The 18,101-nt window shown below is 33.7% G+C and overlaps 1 protein-coding gene across 1 annotated transcript in view; it reads right to left on the bottom strand.

Annotated features, from left to right (window-relative positions):
• Positions 1-18,101, bottom strand: part of TRDN (triadin) — a 391,552-nt gene that overhangs the window by 111,748 nt on the left and 261,703 nt on the right. The window contains exon 22 of the mRNA XM_042987108.1: positions 11,057-11,104. Coding sequence (XP_042843042.1) covers positions 11,057-11,104 — 48 coding nt within the window. The remainder of the gene's footprint in view (positions 1-11,056; positions 11,105-18,101) is intronic.

Genomic DNA, 18,101 nt, shown 5'->3' on the forward strand with positions numbered 1-18,101 from the left:
CAAGAGTTGGTTTTTTGAAAAAATAAACAAAATTGACAAACCTCTAGCCAGGCTTCTCAAAAAGAAAAGGGAGATGACCCAAATAGATAAAATCATGAATGAAAATGGAATGATTACAACCAATCCCTCAGAGATACAAACAATTATCAGGGAATACTATGAAAAATTATATGCCAGCAAATTGGACAACCTGGAAGAAATGGACAAATTTCTAAACACCCACACTCTTCCAAAACTCAATCAGGAGGAAATAGAAAGCTTGAACAGACCCATAACCAGCGAAGAAATTGAATCGGTTATCAAAAATCTCCCAACAAATAAGAGTCCAGGACCAGATGGCTTCCCAGGGGAGTTCTACCAGACATTTAAAGCAGAGATAATACCTATCCTTCTCAAGCTATTCCAAGAAATAGAAAGGGAAGGAAAACTTCCAGACTCATTCTATGAAGCCAGTATTACTTTGATTCCTAAACCAGACAGAGACCCAGTAAAAAAAGAGAACTACAGGCCAATATCCCTGATGAATATGGATGCAAAAATTCTTAATAAGATACTAGCAAATCGAATTCAACAGCATATAAAAAGAATTATTCACCATGATCAAGTGGGATTCATTCCTGGGATGCAGGGCTGGTTCAACATTCGCAAATCGATCAACGTGATACATCACATTAACAAAAAAAAAGAGAAGAACCATATGATCCTGTCAATCGATGCAGAAAAGGCCTTTGACAAAATCCAGCACCCTTTCTTAATAAAAACCCTTGAGAAAGTCGGGATAGAAGGAACATACTTAAAGATCATAAAGGCCATTTATGAAAAGCCCACAGCTAACATCATCCTCAACGGGGAAAAACTGAGAGCTTTTTCCCTGAGATCAGGAACACGACAGGAATGCCCACTGTCACCGCTGCTGTTTAATATAGTGCTGGAAGTTCTAGCATCAGCAATCAGACAACAAAAGGAAATCAAAGGCATCAAAATTGGCAAAGATGAAGTCAAGCTTTCGCTTTTTGCAGATGACATGATATTATACATGGAAAATCCGATAGACTCCACCAAAAGTCTGCTAGAACTGATACATGAATTCAGCAAAGTTGCAGGATACAAAATCAACGTGCAGAAATCAGTTGCATTCTTATACACTAACAATGAAGCAACAGAAAGACAAATGAAGAAACTGATCCCATTCACAATTGCACCAAGAAGCATAAAATACCTAGGAATAAATCTAACCAAAGATGTAAAAGATCTGTATGCTGAAAACTATAGAAAGCTTATGCAGGTAATTGAAGAAGATATAAAGAAATGGAAAGACATTCCCTGCTCATGGATTGGAAGAATAAATATTGTCAAAATGTCAATACTACCCAAAGCTATCTACACATTCAATGCAATCCCAATCAAAATTGCACCAGCATTCTTCTCGAAACTAGAACAAGCAATCCTAAAATTCATATGGAACCACAAAAGGCCCCGAATAGCCAAAGTAATTTTGAAGAAGAAGACCAAAGCAGGAGGCATCACAATCCCAGACTTTAGCCTCTACTACAAAGCTGTCATCATCAAGACAGCATGGTATTGGCATAAAAACAGACACATAGACCAATGGAATAGAATAGAAACCCCAGAACTAGACCCACAAACGTATGGCCAACTCATCTTTGACAAAGCAGGAAAGAACATCCAATGGAAAAAAGACAGTCTCTTTAACAAATGGTGCTGGGAGAACTGGACAGCAACATGCAGAAGGTTGAAACTAGACCACTTTCTCACACCATTCACAAAAATAAACTCAAAATGGATAAAGGACCTGAATGTGAGACAGGAAACCATCAAAACCTTAGAGGAGAAAGCAGGAAAAGACCTCTCTGACCTCAGCCGTAGCAATCTCTTACTCGGCACATCCCCAAAGGCAAGGGAATTACAAGCAAAAGTGAATTACTGGGACCTTATGAAGATAAAAAGCTTCTGCACAGCAAAGGAAACAACCAACAAAACTAAAAGGCAACCAACGGAATGGGAAAAGATATTTGCAAATGACACATCGGACAAAGGGCTAGTATCCAAAATCTATAAAGAGCTCATCAAACTCCACACCCGAAAAACAAATAACCCAGTGAAGAAATGGGCAGAAAACATGAATAGACACTTCTCTAAAGAAGACATCCGGATGGCCAACAGGCACATGAAAAGATGTTCAACGTCGCTCCTTATCAGGGAAATACAAATCAAAACCACACTCAGATACCACCTCACGCCAGTCAGAGTGGCCAAAATGAAGAAATCAGGAGACTATAGATGCTGGAGAGGATGTGGAGAAACAGGAACCCTCTTGCACTGTTGGTGGGAATGCAAATTGGTGCAGCCGCTCTGGAAAACAGTATGGAGGTTCCTCAGAAAATTAAAAATAGACCTACCCTATGACCCAGCAATAGCACTGCTAGGAATTTATCCAAGGGATACAGGAGTAGTGATGCATAGGGGCACCTGTACCCCAATGTTTATAGCGGCACTCTCAACAATAGCCAAATTATGGAAAGAGCCTAAATGTCCATCAACTGATGAATGGATAAAGAAATTGTGGTTTATATACACAATGGAATACTACGTGGCAATGAGAAAAAATGAAATATGGCCTTTTGTAGCAACATGGATGGAACTGGAGAGTGTGATGCTAAGTGAAATAAGCCATACAGAGAAAGACAGATACCATATGGTTTCACTCTTATGTGGATCCTGAGAAACATAACAGAAACCCATGGGGGAGGGGAAGGAAAAAAAAAAAAAAAAAAAGAGGTTAGAGTGGGAGAGAGCCAAAGCATTAGAGACTGTTAAAAACTGAGAACAAACTGAGGGTTGATGGGGGGTGGGAGGGAGGGCAGGGTGGGAGGGAGGGCAGGGTGGGTGATGGGTATTGAGGAGGGCACCTTTTGGGATGAGCACTGGGTGTTGTATGGAAACCAATTTGACAGTAAATTTCATATATTAAAAAATAAAAAAAATATATATAAAAAAAAGAAAAAAAATGTTTATATACAGAAAAAAAAAAAAAAAAGAAAAAAGGCTAGATAAGGCAGGTAACTAACCTAATGTCACTGGATAAATTATAGGAAAGGTAGACTAAGCTATACATGTTATTTTGAGATACCTCTGTACTGCACTGTTCAAGGAGGCTGACATTTTTAACCACCATTGGCTTTCTTCAGTTTTTTTTCCCCAAGGACCACAATACAAGTGCTAATTCCAAGTTAAGAACTATTCACAATGACTTTTATTATCTATTTATTTATTTATTTATTTATTATCAAGATTTTAAGGACAATATAGATGTTTTGTATAGGTAATCTGATTAGTATCTTTTTTTTTTTTCCTGGTATAAGAATCAAGTAAAAAAACCTCACACTTTGCAAGCTATAATAATGAAAAAATTTCTTAACATATTTTGCCATTTTAGAATTCCAAAGAAGATCTGAATTAAATTTTCATTTTTTAAAAGAATTACTTTTTAATCAGTTTATACTACATCATCATTCTATGAAAAATTGGGGTGGTAATAACCAATAAGGCACAGGTAAATTTTATATAGACTGTTGATAAAATTTTCATGTTCATTCTTGAAGTTATTTCACCTAAAATGTATAATTTCATTTACAACAAGGAGAAAGTAACAATGCATTTTTATGTGGGGCTATTTCATATGATTTTTGCAATTTGATTTTTAGAGAATGGAGCTTAACAGGATATAGCATAACAATTGGTTTTTACACAATTTTATTCAAGGTAGTGTATGCCAATTTTTTTTCGTAAATAGGTCTTTAATAGAAAATTGATTTATAAATGAAGGAAAAGTCAGTAAAAAGAACAAAAAGTCGCAGGAAACAACCCATGTTATAACCAGTAAACTTTGCTACATAGTTTATAATCTACTTTCTACTAAAGATTTCTAAGGAAAAAAAAAAGATCCAACCCATATATGGCTTCAAGATAATAACAAGAGTGGAAGGAAATATTAATAGAAAAATAAGACATAATTAGCAGCTTGATATACTTGAGCTTGTAAGGAGGCATTTTCATGATGTGTTGTATGGTAAATATTATGATGCATTTCCACATTCCTTTATACAATCTAGCCTAGGGTATCAAAGAAACAAACAAAGTTGATTTTTCTCACTGGTGAACAAAATATTAAATTCCAAATATCTATGTTAAATAATTAAAAAATATTTTTACATGCCAAATCTGGGTGATGGTTATTGAAATTATATATTAGGAAAAATAAGATCTGTAAGAGAATTTCACTATGAGGAGAATAAAAATGGCATATTACAGATTTAAGGATGACTTAAGGAACTATCAACCTAATATTAAGACGTAGATAATAAGAATGCATATTTTCACTGTTTTAAAATTATAAAATTATATTAAGTATTGATAAAAGACATCTGAAGTTCATTACCATTAAATTCACAGATCATATGACAACTTTCTTCATATTTACAGATTTGACTGGGCTTTAAGAAATGGTTCAAAATTGCATTCTATTATTTTTACATGAAGCTTCGTTTGAAGGTAAATCAAGAGAAGGTTTGAGACTTATGAGTGAAGCAAGAGCACACATTTTATGTAAAAATGTTACTTTTAAGAAACTAAAAGATTGGTAATATTTCCATTAAGAAACTACTTTGAGGGGCGCCTGGGTGGCTTAGTCAGTTGGGCGGCCGACTTCGGCTCGGGTCATGATCTCGCCGTCCGTGAGTTCGAGCCCCACGTCGGTCTGTGTGCTGACAGCTCAGAGCCTCCTGGAGCCTGTTTCGGATTCTGTGTCTCCCTCTCTCTCTGACCCTCCCCCGTTCATGCTCTGTCTCTCTCTGTCTCAAAAATAAATAAACGTTAAAAAAAAAAATTAAAAAAAAAAAGAAACTACTTTGATAAATCATGGTAAGAGTAAAATGCAGGCATAGTAGGAACGACACATTGCTTTAGGGTATGTTGTCTGTTCTGATAATTTCCAGTAATTAAGTTCAACTATATACCAGTATCTCTGACCTGCAGTTAATAAGGTTACTTGGTGTTAAGATTGGTGACCCCAGTATGAAGTGTAAGGGGAGGTTCCTAGGGCAATCTTGAAGTGTTAGTGTGCCTCTTCATAAAATGCTCAGAATCTCTAAAAAAAATTGGTCACAGAAGCTAGATAGGCAGATGAATAATTCATTTTCATGATAATGGAAAGGCAGAATACCTGCATGGAAACAGAAATTGGGCATTACCATGATTTCCCTGTGTGACCTGTACTTGCCTCTAGTATATCCTGCATAAAGTAAGAGTGATCAAGTCACACATTAGCTTTTTAGAGAAAATGGATCATTAATAACAAAGAAGCTTTAACTTTGAGAGAAAAAGGTACAGCACAATGTGTCTCATAGCATCACCTCCAAATCTTGTCAACAGCATTGACACACATTTTTCCTTTATTGGGCTGGAATTCTCTTTGGCACTGAATGGCATTCCTACTAATACATGTGTGAATCACATGAACCAAATGTTTCATGGCAGAATGTGGCACCCTGCAGGAGATCAATGTAACAATACAAATTTCTTCTGAATAGATGTTGTTCTGCTGTGATGAGTAAGATTTAGATTTGTCTGCTTATTAAAAGGAATTTCCTATACATAAGATAAAATAATTGTAAGAACATTCTAAAAGTATTAAATAAAATAAGAGTAAGAAGTGAAATGTGGGGGTGCCTGGGTGGCTCAGTCAGTTAAGCGTCCGATTCTTGGTTTTGGCTCCAGTCATGACCTCACAGTCGGTGGGGTCAAGCCCTACGTAGAGCTCTGTGCTGACAGCACAGAGCCTGCTTGGGATTCTCTTTCTCCCTCTCTCTGCCCCTCCCCTAGGCATGCTCTCTCTCTCTCTGAAAAATAAATAAACGTAAAAAAAAAAGTGATATGTGCTATGTGAGCAAGAGGGACAGTGGAGAATTGCTAAAGATTCTCTCAAAAATATATAAAATACACAAATATGCAGAGTATACTCATTTTCACATGCTGTATAAGCTCCACATGTAAACCATCTTCTCTCTGTAGCCCGCCTCATGTTCCTCACACCCATTCCCCAGCGCCTAGTCTGTTGTGGGCGCTCAATAAATATTAAACAATCAAAGCACAAACTGTTGTCAAAAAGTTTGGAATTCACAGGAATCAATAGTATTGTTATCATTTAACATTTATTGAGGGTCAACAGCATGACTTAGTCCACATGTGCAAATGGGGTATTTTATAATCACACATTAAGCAAATAGTTAAATACAACTTGTATTAACTAAACTTTCAATTTTACTCCATTGATCTTAAACATAATACTAATCTTTTAAAAATAATGTTAACACACCACAAAATATAAACATTACTTATTTAAATAAATAATTTTCTGTCAGGAAATCATTACTCTTATTGTTAACATTCACTTGAAAATATGGGATAAATCTACAAGTACACATCACATATTCTAGGTAGACCAGTGCATGTACAAAGAACAGAAGAATCTGAAAAGATGAGTGAAGACAATGACAAAAACACAAAGCATGTATTAGCATTTGGGTTTCACCTGCTGTTATGACAACTTAAAACACTAATACAATTATGTAGGGCACCATTGTTTACAAAATAGAATCAAAGGCAAAGAAAGACAGAAATTCTACAGGTGAACATAAATTAGCATGTTTGTGAATTCAGAAACATTTCTTAATTTAAGGCAAGGCAGAATTTTTTTATTATAGGAAAGGAACTGCATTGGATACATTTATGAACCACATGTTCCAGTTTTATCCTGAATAAAATGATTACTAATTGTGTTAAGATTTATTCTTGTGGTAAATAGGCATGTAAATTCTATTTAATCTTTTTTTGTGAATATTTTCCTGTCATGTTTCTATTTAATGATTTTGAAGTGATTTTTAATTGTTAAGAGAATGGAAAACTGTACTTAATATGTCTGTAGTGAAACTTTCAGTTTATTTTTAGGATACTGAAGTATCTATAGGTATTCAAGTTTATAGTGTGGTTTCCCTTAGCATTTGAATCTCTAAGTCTTAGAACTGTAAGTCCTTCTAGACTAGCCTTCCCTTAAAGAAGAAATAGACTCTATATTCTGTTGTAAGGAAACACCACTTAAAAACTTTGTTGAATAGAAAATTTTACACTTGGAAGCAGTAAGAGATCATCTAATTCAGCTCCATAGTTGTAAAAATAAGAAAGGAAATGATAGGCCTAATGTTTCTATATTTAGAATCATTTATTGTATTAATTGGGCAACTGTTTAACTTTCTCTTTCATTGTAAGTTTTTAAAGAAATTCACAATAGTTGCAATTACTACAATTTAATTTTTCAATATGTTTATCCATATGATAACTGTTCACTGCAGGCAATTTTGTTTATGTAACAACACCATCAGCAAAGATCATAACAACATGATGTCGTTAATGAATAACACATATTTAATTATTATTTTTTCTCTACTAGTTCCACTTTAAAACTGAAGAATTTAATCACTTATGTCCTGGTTTCTGAAATATGACAAACTTCACTAATTGAAATCATATTTTGATGAACTAAAATATTCTTTTAATTACACAATATTTAGAGGCCATGTTCATTGAAATCTGGATCACCTAACAGTCCTTTCTTCAAAAATCCCTCGGTTTTCATTCAACCCACAGATATCATTGAACACATACTGTATTCCAGCACTGTTACAGACTTCTAGAACGGACTCTTAAAGAAGACTTGAAGTGAAGTCATGCATATGTGTGAATGAATGAAAGAAAAGGAAAAATAATTTGCAAGTGATTGAATTTATTACTATTTCCTTTACCTTCTTACTGTTGGATTTAAGTCACTTTGAAGGAAGACAATTAAAAATAGAGAGATGCTGTGACTCCAATCTAGAGTTCAGATCTTCAAAGTTAATTGTATTTTTTAAATTAATCGTCTTGGCTGATGTCCTTCCCTGCCCCAGGAAGTAGCACGCCACTGGAAGCTTCCTTAGAGTGACTGTTTTGCTTATCTGCCTAGTAACAAACAAATATTACTAAAAATTTTCTTCTGAATGAAAGCAAGATTGAAAAGAGAAATGTAAATGGGATATAGGAAGCAGGTCAATTTAGAAAATGAATACCAAGGAGCAAAATGTTCACTAATTATAAGAAGTTAAATATCAACAAATGAATAAGTTAAGCTTAATGAAACATGATGTACTTCCTCTAGATGTAATATAGAATATCTAAAGATGAATTCTCATATGGTATCACACAGCACCTAGCAAATGTTGTAAGGTTTTATCTTTGGCATTCCTTAGCTCTCACTACAAGGATAGCAACATTTATTGTATTAAACATTTGTATCTCTTGATACTTCTAGGTAACTGATTTCTAAACAAGGAGGAATAATTAATGGTGGTGGTTGTGTGTGTGTGTGTGTGTGTGTGTGTGTGTGTACATCTTTAAAGGTACACCTTTAAAGTAGAGAAATTATTTATAAAGTGTTTCCTTATACTCAAAATTCCAGTCCAGCCATTTTAAGATCTTCACAAAAAGAATAACTAAAAAAACACATGGTTCATCATGAGTTAGAGATAAAATAGAGTTACATTTTTGGACTTTTGCAGAAGTTAGATTAACTAAATTTCTACTTCTTACGTGATATGATGTCTAGTTTACTACATTATGTTAAAATAAAATTCATGCCACCTTTCACTCTATGAATTTCCCATAATGTGAAGTTTAGCTTAATCAATGTGTCCTGAGTACAATTATAATTCAGACCAAGTACAGAGGTTCAATATACACAATTTTATATAGATCACCAAGTGTATTTTAAATCTAGTAAGAGTTTGTAAATAATATTTTTCCCAAGTGCAAGTTTATAAGTACAAGCTTAAATGAATAAAAATGACTTTAAAAACTATTTAATCATACTTCAATGCCTTATATACTAGTTTTAGATTATTTATACTTCTACAGATAACTAAAAACTGCAGAAGTACAAAATAGATTTAAAGCCTCATCTCATGAATAAATTTTAGAATACTCTGATGAAATCTGTAGAATATCATTGACTTAATTTTACATAAACTTTTGATTTTTTAAATCACAAAATATATTTTTCATATCAATGATTAGTCATAGACATATCATCTCAAAAATACGCAATTTACCCAAATATTCTATTTCTTATGGTATTTATAGTTGAATTATATGAAGCTATTGCTTTACGATATTTAAATTGAAATGATTTACTAAGTCAATATAAAAAGAGCCATTGAAAGAACCTCATTTTTTATACAAGCTAAAAGCCTAAGATTTTATATGATAAAAGGTATCTTTCATAAAAAAATGAATTGTAAAATTATCTGAAGAAGTAAGTTCACATTTCTAAGAACCAATTCTAGTCTCCTACCTACCTGAGGAAACATTATAGAATTAATGAAACTGACACCAACATGCAGGTAAGAAAAATAAACAATCTGTGTTTAAATCACTTATTTTTTAGGTACAAGTACTAGTGTTGGGCATTTTACACTGTTGTCAGTCTTCTCTTAATATGCTTTGGCTCTAAAAGCAAAGCTACAAATGCCAAAGATGAGCAATGAACACCTTTATACTAGAAGAAAAAAAACTATGAAACAGTTAAATTGACACGGTTTGATAGTTTATCTCACCTGTCGTAAAGTTGATTTGATAAGGAAATATGCTTATGTAAGGACTGTGCAATTATCTAGGAATTTATCATTTTCCATATCTTTTCCCATGTTTTCTTGTTTGAGCTCTACATCTTGTTGAATAGGCAGGTCAGACAGAAGTCATTCCGTTTTTGTTCTTTTTTCTTTCCCCCAGAAGAAATTTAGGCTCAGGGCCTTCCTTGCCTAAGTGAACGAGTTAAAACTGGATGTCGTACCATTCCTCTGCTTTCTTTGTCAGAGATGGAAATATCCACATCAAATGAAGTTGATAGAAACATTCTGTTGAATTCTAAAATTTCAGGAAGTCCCCAGAAGCCAAAATTGATTTGAAAACTTTTCAATATAATTGTAATCTGATTTTGTTTTGAAAAGCCCAAGGAAATAAATATTTGACCAATCATTTAACTTAGTTGAATTCGTAACTTTAACTTCTCTGAAATGTGAGAAATTAAAGGATTTTCTTGATCTGTTCATATCAAAAATGCTAAATTTTTGATAATAGGAACTTAATTACTCGCAAATTTCAGAGGAAAAATTATGTTGATTTCACTCTTGACAAAAGTATTACTAGTTCTGTTTTATTACAATAACTAGTAAATATGATAGATGAAAAAACAAACAGTGGGGGAATCATAAATAAAATTATTAGCACGCTAAGCTCTAACAGAAGGCCCAACATCACTTTAAATATTTTCACTCTACTCTTGCATTTCTATCAAGCAAATTTTGGAGTGATATATGTGCTATATAGCTGCATAAATAAAAATAAAATGCATTACTTATAACATTATGATTTTTAATATTAAAATTTCAGACCTCTTGGGAGAATCACTTGCTGAAGTCACAATATAAGCTCAAATAATTTACTTTTGGTGTTTTTTCCTCTTTAAGTGTTACATACTATTTTTTAAGCGTTAGATGTTGTTTTTGCATCAGTTGAATTGTGCCATCTTTATTCTTTAAACTATGATCAGTAAGGTGGTGGTAAAAGCACAAAGCAAACAGAAAAATGTCTACCAGTTACCCCAGATCATTTCCTTGTTCCCAATCATCTTCAGCATTTTCCCTGATATAATTAAGAAGTCTGGAGTTTTCCTGCTCTGAACTTATACTCAAAGTTTAGTTACACAAAAGAACAAAAACCCAGATTGCTGCCTCACATCCTCCCTGAAACAGAAAAGCATGCAAGGACAGTGATAGAGAGCAATAGATAGAACGGTTATTGTCTTCCTCCTGTCTGAATCCAGTGCTTTCCTCCTCATGTTGTTGTCTTTCTAAAGAAGATAATGTCAACCTCCTTCATTTTTTTTTACCTTGCTCCACTGTCTTGGTTGTTTTCTCTTCCTTCTTTCCAGGTACAGCTGCAAGGCAGAGATAAGGTTTAAATAAAAGTTCCAGATGGAAATGCTGCTTCTGCTCAAAAATGCATTTTGTAACTCATTCGTTGCCAGCTCTTTCTTCTAAACAAGCTATTTTAGAGTTTTTCAACTTTTCTCATTTCTCTATAAACCAGTTGAAACCGATTTCAAATTGAATGTTAAAGAATTAGAGAAAAAAGAAATAATTTCTTGGCTTCTGACTAGTTTTTCCATACCCCTTTCTACTTTCTCCTTTTATACTCTACTTTGATAAACAAGCTCTACAAGGAATTCTACTTGACAAGACTATGATTAATCGATTTACAATCCAGGTTATTGCTGGAGTCATTCAGAGTCTTGAAAATGTCAACTAGATGCTGTTTTAAATTCAAGCTTAACTTAACTTAATCAACTGAAAGGACAGTGTAGTCATGCTTGAGATTCATTTAAATGTTAAATAAAGTCATCCAAAATCACAGGTAACCAAAAGAGAAATAAGATGCTGTTTATCCTGAACTATGCTTTCTTTAAGATTTATTGCTTTCAGTGGACTACTCACTGTCTACCTATTTATACATCAAAACACTAGAAATTATTCACTCAAAATCAGTATACCCCACTGAAATAATTGATTCAAGTAAGGATCTTCAGAGGATACTAGCAGCTGTTTGATGAAGATGAGTGAGGGGACTGAATATTGCCATCACACCCAAGTATCGCCCCACAGAGCTGCACGGAGAAAAATGCAACTTTGAAATGAAGCAATGTGGTTGTCACCAACACAACCACTGATGAAACTTAGAACCATTCATTCATAATGGGACATCCGGACATTCTGACTTCTTAATGATATGCAGTGTCATGTACTCTGAAGTGTTCTTGCCAAAGCATCCAACTAGTCAACTGGAATCCAGTTAAGCCAAAGATTTAGCTTTCAGTTTAATCAAATACAGTATATAAAAATATATATTGAATAATATTCTGAAGAAATAATCAAAGCAATCAAAAATGTCTACAGTGTAACTGGCCATGATCTTTTCAACAAAAATGTCATGAACCAGGGGGGGGGGGGTAACATAACTTTTTTTTACAGAAACTTGCTAAATTTACTCATTAGTCATAATAGTTTAGTTGTAGACCTTTTTGATTGTTTCAAGTAGATAATAATTTCATTAGTAAGTAATGAGTTTTATTCATTACTTTTCTATTCTTGTACATATTATTTCGTTTTCTCACCTTATTTCACTGGCTAAAATATCTATACAATATGTAATAGAAGTGGTAATAACAGACATCCTTGTGTTGTTCTAATTCTCAGTTGGAAATCTTTCCATTTTTCTCCATTGAGTATGATATTTGCCAATGGTTTGTAGGTATCTTATCAGATTAAGGAAGTTTCTTTCTACTCTAGGGACGAATTATATCAAATGCATTTACTATGATGAATGTAATTTCCCTTTATTCTATTAACCTGGTTAATTACATTCATTTTTTTTTTTAAAGATTGTATTCCCAAAACAAAACCAACCTTAAGACATTTTATCCTTCATGCATATTTTCAGACTTGATCTGCTAATATTTTGTTTAGGCCTATCCTTCTATGTTCACAAAGAAGGTAGCATGCATGTTTCTTTTTTATTTCTTGTTAAGTTTTAGCACCAAGGTTATTCTAGCTCCATAAAATAAGTGAATGTTTTCTCTTTTTAGATTCCTGGAAGGTTTAGTGTAAGATTAGTGTTAATTTTTCCTTAAATTCTTGAAAGAATTAACCAGTGAAGCTATCTGACTAGAAATTTCTTTGGGGAAGAATTATTAATTATGGATTCAAAATATGAATCTGTATTTATGGATTTGAATTATGGATTCAAATATGGATTATGGATTCAAAATATGAGTCCATTTATTGGAAAACGTTCTTATTTTTAATTTTCTGTAGGATCTGTAATGATGCCTATTTTTAATTTTCTGATATTGATGTTTGGTGCTTTCTCTTTTTTTCCTAAATAAGTTTTCATAACAGTCTATCAGCTTTGTTAGGTTTTATGGAGACTCTAACTTTGACTGCTTTGCTTTCCCTATTGTACAACTTAATTTACTACTTCATTAGCCTTTATTATTACATTTTTTAATTTCTTTTCCTTCAGATTTCTTTGGGTTTAATTTTCTGTATTAAAAAATTATTGGCTTTCTGGATATTCGATTTTCAGATTTTTTACTTTTCTAATGAATATCGTTAAAGTGTGTAAGTTTTACCCTAACACTGTTTAACTGCATCCCAAGTTTCAATGTAATGCTTTTGTCATACATTAGATCAACATATATCCAAAATTTACTGTCATTTTTTTTCTTTGATACATGGGATATTTAGAAACGTATTGCTTGCATTTATTACAGTATCTAGCATTGTTCCTAATATAACAAGTGATTAATATATTTTTGCTTAGCAATTAAATGTGCTAATTGACAAACAATATGTCTTAATACGAAATGTTTTGCATTGAGAGGGAAAATCGGTAAGCTTTGGTATTAGTGGTTTTCTAGGAATAGGACTGATTTTAGGTGTAGCCAATAAGATGTGAAGAAAGACAGAGGAGCAAAAAATCCTTAGGTATGCATAGAGGAAAGTGAACAAATTAATCTGAAGCAGAGGTTTCCCCAAAGTAGATATGGAATAATCTAAAAATAGAAGATAGGGCCAATTATAGAAGGCCTTGAATTCCAAACTAGAGTCAGAATTTACTTTATTTACATAAAGGAGCTAGTAAAATGTGTGGTACATTAGTGGAAATGAAACACTGATAATTTGTAATTATAATAAAGCCCATGGGTATATAGTCTTATTCATAATTATTTTGTTCAGAAGACTCATTATAAATATTGTATAGCAAATATGTAGTTGTCAGCTTATTTTATTTTAATCCTTTGAAAAGTAAATATCTCTAAGTAAACAATTTGTGATTTACACAAAAAGAACAAGTTTTCTTTCCAATGATGGGTTCTACATTCATATTCAATAAAGGAGGATAGTCCCCTTTATAGCAGTTTTTTGTTACTCAGAAAAGGTCACTGAAAATATTGATTATCTGTACAGAAAATAACACATTTTGCATGAAATGATGATCCTTTCACTTCTACTTCTGATGTAAAATTCATCAAGCCTAATCCTATGGAGAGTAAACTTTAGAAATAAATAGCTCATCTAAGTAAGTGGATTTTCTAACTTCCTGGAATCAAAAGAAGACCTTAATCAATTTCTTTTTCTGTGCTACAGGGTACCTGAAATCTCCTTTGGTCCTGAGAGAAATTCTCTTTGCTCTACATTTGGAAGGATTTACTTTAGGGTGAAAAGTAGATTTATATTGCACTCCTTCAGAGATCCCAACTAATATAAAGGAAACAAAGCAACTAACACTCTTATAAAGTAATGCCTGAATTAGGAATAGTCCTAGCTAAACTATGAGATGGAGAAGTTACTTTCCTGTAGCTGCAGGCTTTTACTTCATTATTCTCCCCTTCAATTTCCTTCAGGGATCCACTTCTCCAGTACAATTTAATCTCTCCTTTCTTGACCTTAATCAGTCTTAAGGCTCTGATGTGTTCCCATTAGCAGTAAGGGCTTGTACATAAGCAATGAAGCTTACTTGGAGATGGGATATATTAGAATCCTGGTAAAAAAGTGAGGAGTGGTGGGAAAGTATTTATAGTTTGAAAAGTCCCCCACATGACATTTATACATTACTTCAGGGATGTAGACCTACAGCCTTAGCATGATAAACTATTATTTTCAAGGATACAAGAATGCAATGTTATCTGCCCAAGGGTTGATCAGATTTTAAAGGTAGTGCATAGAGATGTCACTGACTGAAACAACGGAACAAATCATTAATTGTGGAATAAAAAGTCTTACATCTTGGGTACAAAGGTCCTTGGATATATGTTATAGTGGAGAGACAGGAAAGAGAGGCTTCTCATCAATTCTCAAATGATGCTAACTAATTAATGTATTCACAAGACCATCCTTTCCTTCTACCATCTTTCCTGAATTTTACATCATATTCCTGAATTTGGAATTATGAGCAATATGGTATTTGTTGTAGCATTCAAAGCAGGGAATACCTGAAAATGAAGTTGAGAAGGCATATAAGGGTCAGATCTTGAGGGATTTATGTCATTTTAACAAGGTTGGACTTTATTTCATGGTCAACTTGGAAAAAGACAGTTTTAAATTGAATGACTTGTTCAGTTTTATAACTTTAATAACTTACTATGACTATGGGGAAATTCTGGTAAAATGAATATTAGTGAAATAAAAATAAAGAGCCTAAGGGCAGTAGTGAGTTCATTACAGTGGTTCAAGCAAAAGATAGTGAAGGCTTAAATTAAGATGAAAGTCACAGTTATGAATAGGAGGAAATACGTTCAAGAAATATTAAGGAGATAAAATCAGCAGCACTTGGAGATTAATCAGATGAAGTAAAGAAAGATAAAAAATCACCCCCCCGTTTTCCAGTGAAGTGAAGAGAGATTGTATTTTCACCAATGATAGTGAAAAGCAAGTTGGGAAGGAGATACGAGGAATTTAGTTTAAAACAGGTTATATTTGAAGGTGTTTGTTGGACATTTGAACATATAAGCTTGAAATTTGAGGGAAAAAACCTTTTCACAGAGAAGTCTTGAAGTGGCAACATACAACTGGGAATCTTCAGGATATAGGGCAGAATTTCAACCTTGAAAGTGGACATATCTCACAAAGAGACAATATAAAATGAAAAGTTCAGAGGATTAATAATGGAATCTGGGAACATCAATAATTGAAGGGTCAGCAAAGAAAAAAGAAACACAAGTCACAAATAAAGGTCAGAGGATATGGGGGAGAACCAGGAGGCTATGTTCTCATGATAAGCCAACAAAACAGAAGCTTAGAGAAGAGATAAAATGGTAAATAAAACTGAGAAGCCTATTATGTGAGTACCGAATGGCTCCTTTGGTTTAGCAATGATAAAATCATCAGCATTATCCAGAACATCAGTGGCACAGTAGAGACAGAAGCCTCATCCTTGCGGGAGCTCGGAAGGGGTGCTAGCATTCCAGTGTCCAGAAGACTGGATAAAATGTGGAGACAAAATGGCAGAGAGGGAAATAGTAACCAAGAAAGGAGTTTTGAAATTGAGAATACTATTTCCAAAACAAAATCAATAATGGGAAAGATTATGATACCACAAAAATGCATGGGTGACTGATTAAAGGGGACACAACTGGAGAAGCTCGTCTTGACAAGAACAATAAACACTTTACCTCTGAGATTAAAGGGGAGATGGCTCTAAATTAAACAAGAACACCAAGCTACTAACCTATTTCTCCTTTTATTCCAATCCATTTCCTTCAGCATGATTGCCTGTATGTTTCATTACCTCTTCCCTCAATTTGTCCTTCTTTAGCTTTCAAGTGTGCCATTCCCCTGAAAATGTGTTTATTTTATTTTATTCTATTTTATTATTATTTTCTATTTCAAGAGAGAGAGCACACATGAGTGGGTGAGAGGGGTAGAGGGAAGGGGAGACAGACAGAGAGAGATAGAGAACCTTAGGCAGGCTCCACTCTCAGGATGGAGTCCAACACAGGGCTCAATCCCACAGCCTTGGGATCATGATCTGAGCCGAAATCAAGAGTCAGATGCTCAACTGACTGAACCACCCAGGTGCCCCAAAAATTCTATTTTAAAAATCAATAATTATCTGCTTGGCAGTGACTTGGTGACCTCCACCTTGTCACTAAAATGGTTTATTCTCCTGTGGTGACTATGACATTATACATAATTACATCTATTTTTCTTTAACCTCATCTTTCTAGTCACTTTTTTCTGTCCTTTTTTTTTCTTTGACTTTCCTTGCCCTCCTTCCTCCAAATGTCAATTTTCCCTCACACTCCACACCAGCCCTGTTCTCACTCTAGGCCGTCTCTTCCTGACAAGCTCATGGACTCTTAACGGTTTCCACCAGTAATTCCATGCAGAAGACACCCACCTCTATATCTACAGTCTTGCAATTGTCTGAAATTCTAGTTTTATATTCGGAACCACCTATGGGAAGTCACTTGCATGTGCTGCCAGCACTTTAATATGTCTAAAATAAATCTTGCCTTCCCTCCCCAAACTACTTCTCATCTTCCTTCTTAATTTTTATAAGACTATCAATAATATTCTTCTAGCACCCAGTCTGAAAACTTATTGTCATTAAATCATTTCTTTTTTCCCTCCCAAAGCTAGTAAGTTGTCAAATTCTATTAATATCCCTCCTTTGCAATCTCATAATTAATACCAGGTCTTAATACATGTCACCTACATTATTGCATCCTACCTACCCTACCTCCTCCTAAAGCAAATGTCTGAATGTTATTCCTAAACTTAAAATTTTCATTAACTCCATGTTGCTCATGGAATAGAGTCCAATTTTAAAATCAGGCCTCTTTACAGCATTATTAGCCCAGGCTGTATTAATTCATGCCATATCCGTAACTCTCTTGCCATTCCTCATATACATCCTGAAATTTCCCACCACTGCCTTGTTGTTTTACCTGTACCCAGGTTACCCTTCGAACTAATGATTACATAACAAAATTCTATCTGTTATTTAAGACTTAACTCTAAAGTCATCTTAGGTAGTAAATCTTTGCTTTACCCCAGGTACAAATAATTTTTAAACTCCTCTGGAAATCGATCTGTATTTATTTCTTACCCTGTTGGCTTTAAACCATAAACTATAATTACATAGAAAACTTTTATGTGATGGCAAAAAATGAGGTTTAAACAACTTAAATTCCTATTTTTCAGTATTTTAAGTTGTTCAATAACAAGATTAACATCTACATTTTCCCTTAATTCTGTATACAGTGTGTAAACCATAAATATATGTCAAATGAAAGTAAAAATGATTTGAATACTGCAAAACAAATTTAAGTTAGTAAGATGATATATTGATGACCATATATATATATATATATC

The sequence above is a fragment of the Panthera tigris genome, chromosome B2, assembly GCF_018350195.1.
Source record: "Panthera tigris isolate Pti1 chromosome B2, P.tigris_Pti1_mat1.1, whole genome shotgun sequence".
Taxonomy (NCBI): Eukaryota; Metazoa; Chordata; class Mammalia; order Carnivora; family Felidae; genus Panthera; species Panthera tigris.